Genomic DNA, 7,370 nt, shown 5'->3' with positions numbered 1-7,370 from the left:
AGCTATCAACTATTAAATTAATTCAACTAATTGTTTTGAGCCAGTCTTTCAGAAAAAAATATCCAAATTGTCTGACTTCAGCTTCTCACATGTTAATATTTTAGATATTTTTAAACTCTTCTACGACCTTAAACTGGACGTCTCTGAGTTGAGGTGAAAACAAAACATTTGAAGATGTCATCTTGGGCTTTGGGAAACACTGATCAACATTTTTCACCATTTTCTGACACTTTATAGACCAAACAACAAATTGATTAATCGTGAAAATGACAGATTAATCAATATTGAAATAATCTTTAGCTGTAGCCATACTCAGAAGTAAAGATATAAAAATAAAAGACTTAACATGTGATTTTAGATTTAAAATTCACTCAATAAAATCTAAAACTATATGCATAATTGACCTTATTGAATTATTGCACTGAATATAAGCTGCTCTCAGTTGTCTTTGATGCAGCCACAGGGGGACAGACACAAATGTCTCATTATTTCCGTATGAACATTTAAAAACAAGAAAAGACATGCTGGTATTTATGCTCCCTGTGTCTGTTTGACTTAACAGCCTCATGTCACATCCTTTTTTAGATGTTAAAGTGCATTTTTTTCCCATAGCAGCAGATGTACAGTGTGTGTGCAACATTTATGAACTGACCTGAAAAACCATCCAGTTAATACTTGAGAAAAAAACGTCTCTTTTGTCACATTTTGATAATATTACCTGTAATTTTTCTGAATATCATACATACTGTTAAACCGCACATCTGACATACCATCACATTCACAAATTGAGGTTAATGATTTAGAGTTTTATGACGTATTTAAATGATGAGTTTTACGAGCTGTCTGCAGATTTTAAGCGAGGCTGAGAAACAGAAGTGCTGCAGTGATAAAAAGCTTCATGCGGCTGTATGAGAATGGAGACTCGCTCCAAACAGAGGGAAGAACCACACAGTTGCAGAAGACAATCGCTGCTTTACAAACATTTAAAACTAGAACGTTTTATTAATTTTTCTATAAAATCTGAAGTGTTTTTTCTTTTTTTTTTTAGAAATATATACAAACGTTCCCTTGTTGTGCTATAAAACAGCAAAGACACAAACCAAAAATGGAAAACTCAAACTGCGTGTACAAATAACTTTTCAATAACGAGTGCTTGATTAATTTATGGCATGGATTTGCCTCACAATGGGGCAGTTCGGAAGGTCTGGAGCGCTTTTCAAACAGCTGCTCTCACTCACTCCAGTTCAAACATATATGACACTGCCTCGATTTCCATGAAAAAGCCTCCAAACACAACACTCCTCATCTCTCTGACCATTTGCCTCCATTGTCTGTGGGGTCCTTTCATTGTCTGTAATCTGTCACTAACAGTACAAGTGTCCTTTTTTTTTCTTTTTGCCTGTAAGGAAAACATCTATTGCACATTATTCAAGTAACCCCATGGCACATCCAAATGGTTTATTCCACTCTTTTTGTCTCGGGAACAATAAGATTTTTTTTCTCTACCAAGTTCCTCAATAGGATAAGTGAATCCAGGAGTAGCAGATTTTTTTTCTCAAACAAAGGCAGCTCTTGTTGCATGAGATGGCTCAAGATACAAAAAAAAACCCACGTTGCATGATCTTCAATGGAGTTTGCATAAATAAAACATAAACCTTGATTCTTTTGATGGCACTCTGATTACAAAGTCCAGTTTAGGTTAAGGGCTTTACACATATTTTTTGGGTTTATACAAAGAGAGCCAGCTCATACACATGTTGGAGGCGGCCGTGTAGGCTCATATTTAGTACTGTTCCCTTTGAGAGACGGGTGAGGTTTGATGTAAGGCCTGCTGCTGGTGAACACGCTGGCAGCCTTCCTCCTCGTCCTCTTCTTCAGCTTCCTGCTGAACACGTTCTGCCATGACTGCAGCGTCTTTGAGGTCCAGATCCACATGCCGCTGGTGATACCCACCACCAGCAGCATGAAGATCTTCACCATGAAGATCTCCACTGCGGGGATGGATGTCTTCATGACGCACTCGTCCGACTCCGGCCCACCGCCGCCGCTGCTGTCCACGCACTTATGCTCGCCTGCCAGGATGCGCCAGTAGTCCATGTTGAGCCTCTCGTAGAAGTAGCAGGCGATGACGCAGGTGGCGGGGACGGTGTAGAGCACTGAGAAGACCCCGATGCGAACCATCAGCTTCTCCAGCTTGTCTGTGTTCTCTCCCTCCGTCTTCATGATCTTCCGGATGTGGAAGAGCGCCACAAAGCCTGAGAGCAGGAACGAAGTGCCAATAATGAGGTAGCAGGAGAGAGGGATGAGGACAAACCCTGTGAGAGCTTTGACGTCCATGCTGCCAACGTAGCACACGCCTGTCAGCTCGTCTCCTGCCACCTTCCTCATCACCAGGATCATGATGGTTTTGACAGCTGGGATGGCCCACGCCGCCAGGTGGAAGTAGCTGCTGTTGGCCTCGATGGCCTCATGACCCCACTTCTTCCCCGCGGCCAGGAACCACGTGAGGGTGAGGATGACCCACCAGAGGGAGCTGGCCATGCCAAAGTAATACAGGATGAGGAAGACAATAGTGCAGCCAGTGCTTTCTAATCCCTCCTGGATGATATACTGGACGCCATTGTCTCTGTCGCAGGCGATCCTGTCCGCCCCCACGAACAGTCGGATGAGGTAGCCCACAGAGTACACACAGTAGGACATAGAGAGGAAGATGATTGGCCTCTCAGGGTATTTGAACCTCTGTGGGTCGATGAGGAAGGTGAGCACGGTGAAGGCGCTGGAGACGAAGCAGAGGATGGACCAGATGGACATCCACACCAGAGAGAACTGTTTGTCCCCCTGACTCCAGTAAACGTCCACTCTGGGGTAGCATTTAGGGGCGCAGGACTCACTTTTCTCCACAAAGTGAAACTTGCCCGGGTTGCTGCAGGTCTGCTTGCTGCTGCTGTCCTTCAGATGCAGGTCCTGTCCGCTCAGAGGCCGCTGCAGCCTGAAGTCTGGCGGTTGGGTGTGGGAGACTTTGGGAGGTTCATCTGAGCCGTTGTTGGGCGCCTCCATGCAGAGGTTGTTCGGGTCATTTTTGGTCGGCAGGCGCGAGCAGTCCAGAGAGTCCGGCCAGGGGAAGTTAAACTGCTCCAGGATGGGTGAGCACTTCAGCTTGACCTGCTCACACATCACTCTGCAGGCTGGGATAGGGTTGGACACCTGCTCTGTGCACATGGGAGCATACAGCGAGCACAGGAAGAATTTAAGATGACTGTGGCACCCGAACTGGATCAGAGTGGCAAACTCCTGCAGCTTTATTGCTGCTTCTTTTTGGTCATCGTGGCCCATGAGGTTTGGCATGCGAGTCATGTTATAGCCAATGTCTTTGCACTGAGGGATGTTGATCTGTTGACATCTCCCCTCCCCTGACCAGTCCGGGTCTATTGAGCTGATCGCTGAAGCCCCACAGCCCCACAGCAGCACACAGAAGAGGCTCAGCTGAACACTTGAACACATCCTCTCCTCTTGATTTCAAGAAAAATGAGGCCAAATGTTCAAAACACACACGTTTCTTTCATGAATTAAAAAGTCCAGACTGGTTGAATGTAGAAAAACTTACAGAACTATCTGTTGCAGGACCACCGTCTCCTCATTTTAGGTCTGAAGAGTTTAATAAAAGCATAAATCCGAACATGTCTCCTGTCTGGAAGCAGCGTGCGTTCAGGTCCATGCTTTCTTTCATGCGCTCAGTTTGTCTCTGAAGTGTTGGAGCGACTTGTTCAGTCTCCTGCACCGCGCGGATCAGTCCACTGAGAGTGAAACACAATGATCATCAGCTCCAATTTGTTCCCTACTTGTCTGCAAAAGACTCACTTCTCCGTCCTCTCGTTTCATGTCACTTTCCGGAGTGTCTGTCTGAGCAGCGGCGCGATTCAGTCCGTGTGCGACAAGTTGGAGAAACAACAAACATAAATGTCCTGCAGTCCTTAAATGCGGCGCGGATTTCTGCTCACAAGGCACCGAAACAATCAGTAAAATAAGCGAAATAATAAATATCCTCGGTGGTAACAGTGAATGTGTCGCTGAAAGGCAGGATTCAGCTCCTCCCGTCTGCAGGCAGTTGATGCGTTTGGTGGCAGCGCTCGTCTCGTCTGAGCTGGTCGGAGGCTCCGTCCCGGTCTAACCTGCCAAAAGATCCGCCTTCAAAGACAGGCAGCTACTTTGCATAAGAAAGATGACACTGACACGCGGATTATTTTCAAATCGTGCGGAACAGCTTGTTCATTACAGCACTTTCAAAGGCTCACAGCGAACTTCCTTCTCTCTGTTTGTTTGTGCTCAGACACAAACTTCGACTACAACACAAGCAAACACACACACACGGTTTATGAGATTCACGAAATGTTGCGCAATATGGCTCAGAGGCAGCCTGCGCACCGGAGCCACAGGCGCACCAAAACCCACCAGAGAACTGAAATTTTAACTGCACGCATGAGACCGTTACGTTTTTATTCTTCTCTCTATTTTATCGCTTTCCTCATCTGAGCTCGACTAGAATAGGACATAAGACGATGTTAAACAGAAAATTCTGATTGAATTTTTAGTTATCTATTTCTCAGGGACAGTGCATATTAATAAGCTACATGCAAACATACCAGAATCAGACAGAAAGTTTAGTTTTCATTCATGGTCCCTGGCCAGATGTAAAGTTGGCGTCCTAGAATCAATCCAAAACAAAGAACTAAGTTTATATCAACAATCATGATCATGATGTTGTATGTTGTGCAGCTGAGCATCACTTTCTACATGTTTACCATATTTTGAACCAGTGCAACTTTGATTTAGCCTTACAGGATTTATATGATTCATATTTTACTTAACCAAAGGAACAGATTGCAATCCATGTTTTTTTAAAGTTGTTTATTTCTCTGGGAGAGTGCATATTAATACATATTATTGTAAATATGTAAAGAATAGGCAAAAAGCTAGTTTTAGTCCCTGACCAGATGTAAACTTTACATCCTACAATCAATCTAAAATTATTATTATTATTATTTAACAATAATCAGTATCATAATGTGCAAGCTTTGCATTTGGTGCAGTGCACAACATTTTGTCAATTTTTAAACCATGTTTTGGACAGGTTTCATACAATATATATTTTTACATTGGAACTAAAGGAGAGATCTTTTGCCCCCCCCAACCCCCCAGAAAGTTTAGTTTTCATCCATGGTCCGTGGCCAGATGGGAGGTTGGCATCCTATAATCAGCCCAAAATTAAGAAATAAGTTTATAACAATAGTGATGATCATTATGTTTTTGTTATGTGTTTTTTGTATTTTATGCAGTTGATCAACATTTTTTTTAACATGCTTTGGATCAATGCAGCCTTTGATTTGCATTACAGGTTTCATATAATGTTTTTTTTCTTTTACTTAAACTAAGGGACAGATCCCCTGCAATGTTTAGAACAGACTGCATTCCATGCTTTTTTGGTTATTTATTTCTTAGAGTCAGTGCGTATTAATGAACATTACTGCAAACATGCAAGAATTTATCAAAAGGATAGTTTTCATCCACAGTCCCTGGTCAGATTTAAAGTTGGCAGCCTAAAATCAATCTAAAATTAAGAAACAAGTTTATAACAATAATCATGATCATGATATTCTTCAACTACTGATTATATGTTGCAATTCATATTCTTGCTTTCACATGTATAAACAGCAGAAGTGGAACTGATTTTGACCACATCATGATATATTTTTTGTTTACTCAATAAAAACGTATCATATTTAATATGTTAATATATGTTTAATAAAATCTGAACCAGTCAAGTTAGTTGTAACAGCTGTCAAACAAATGAAATGGAGTAAAAAGTACAAAATTTCCCTGTAAAATGTTTTAGAGTTCAAGAACAAAGTTGCATAAAACTGAAATAGTCAAGTTAATTAAACATAGCATATCTCAGATTTGTCCTTAAGGCAAAGGTGTAGATTTCAGGGAGACAGAGGAGACAAGTCCTCCTCAGTATGTAACACATGCATTTGTCCCCCTCAGTGAAAAGATTAAAGTAGCGGAGGACTTAATTTTGGTGAACCACTTGACAACCTTACTGCATTATACTGTATTATATCTGAATTTTGTGTTTTGGATTAACACATCCCCACTATAAATCGATGCAGAAAAGACACAAACTTTCTCACTTTAATATGTGTGCCTCCAAATGTTAAAACCTACGCCCTCACTGACTGGAATTATTCCTAGTGACTTTCTGATGTAGAAAATTTAAAATACATCACGTAGTATCATGTCAGCAAAATGAATGAGGATCAGTTTATGATAAAATATTTAAATGCTTGTAAAGGAGACAAATAGACCAACTGATTGTCAGTAAAAGATGCAGACGGGTTTATCACAACTTTTAACTCATTCAGTTCAGTTCATATAGGCCAGGAAAGTTTGCAAACATTATTCACACACATAACAACAAGAAGACAGTGGATGTAAAAAGTTTAAAAGTAGAGTGTTTATCAGTCTGTATACTGTGTGAAACTTAACGGCGCTGATAAAAGCACATCCCACTTTAGGATCAGTTTAGAATTTAGTTGTGCAGGGATCAGTGTGTTCTGGACAACATTTCCTGCCTTTTTCAATGAAGGAAGTGATACAGTAAACATATAAGAAGGTTAAATTCCTTTTATAAATGTCTGCCTGAAGTGTTGACATTGTTCTATTGTCAAGCTCAGGAGCTTGAATCAATAATTCAGATGCTGCTTGGTCGTTTCTCACACTAACAAATTTAGCATTTTCACCATTTGTCCATTTCATTAGTTGTGTTACATTTAGAGCCATAGACAAACTATCACAACAACCTAGAATGTCTTAAGTTTGGGCCCATATGGTTGATCTTAAATCAGCTGGGTGCGATATCACAAATACACTCTCATTTACTCTCTAATTTACAATCCTGGAATATTTAATGACCACTTTAGATGTTGGACACTCTTTATGTGTCCTGTATGAAACATTTATTATAGCCACTCGGATCCACAGGGAATATAAAGTTGGCTATACAGCAACAACATGCTAACAGTTGCAAAAGTTATAAGCCTCTGTATAAGCTGTTATATTGTTCCATCCAAAACCACCGGACTGCAGTGGCAAAACCAGTAATTTTACCTTGCAGAACACAGGAGTTGCTGGTCTACTGCTGCTTTGATTCGTTCGTTTCTATGTGTCATTGAGTGGTTTCAGTGTTTTCAGAGGTTCGTTTGGATTCATCAAAGTCACACAATAGCACAAACAAACAAATCGAGGTAACTCTTGTATTCTTTGCCAAAGGAGTCTGGTGGCTTTGGAGAGAGCGATGTTTGGCTTATATAAAA

At 41.2% G+C, this 7,370-nt stretch overlaps 1 protein-coding gene across 1 annotated transcript; it reads right to left on the bottom strand.

The window, feature by feature from the left end:
* Positions 1-969: 969 nt before the first annotated feature.
* fzd10 (frizzled class receptor 10) lies at positions 970-4,309 on the bottom strand. The gene has a single exon (XM_084727906.1). The coding sequence runs from the start codon at positions 3,499-3,501 to the stop codon at positions 1,747-1,749; it is 1,755 nt and encodes a 584-aa protein (XP_084584032.1). The 5' UTR covers positions 3,502-4,309; the 3' UTR covers positions 970-1,746.
* Between the last annotated feature and the right edge of the window lie 3,061 nt (positions 4,310-7,370).

The sequence above is a fragment of the Lutjanus erythropterus genome, chromosome 10, assembly GCF_056507025.1.
Source record: "Lutjanus erythropterus isolate fLutEry1 chromosome 10, fLutEry1.hap2, whole genome shotgun sequence".
NCBI lineage: Eukaryota > Metazoa > Chordata > Actinopteri > Lutjaniformes > Lutjanidae > Lutjanus > Lutjanus erythropterus.
Note: the sequence above shows the minus strand (reverse complement) of the source record. Positions and strands in the feature narration are given on the sequence as shown.

Excerpts from the sequence above, each read along its gene's own strand:
- fzd10 (XM_084727906.1), bottom strand. The coding sequence starts at position 3,501 with ATGTGTTCAAGTGTTCAGCTGAGCCTCTTCTGTGTGCTGCTGTGGGGC.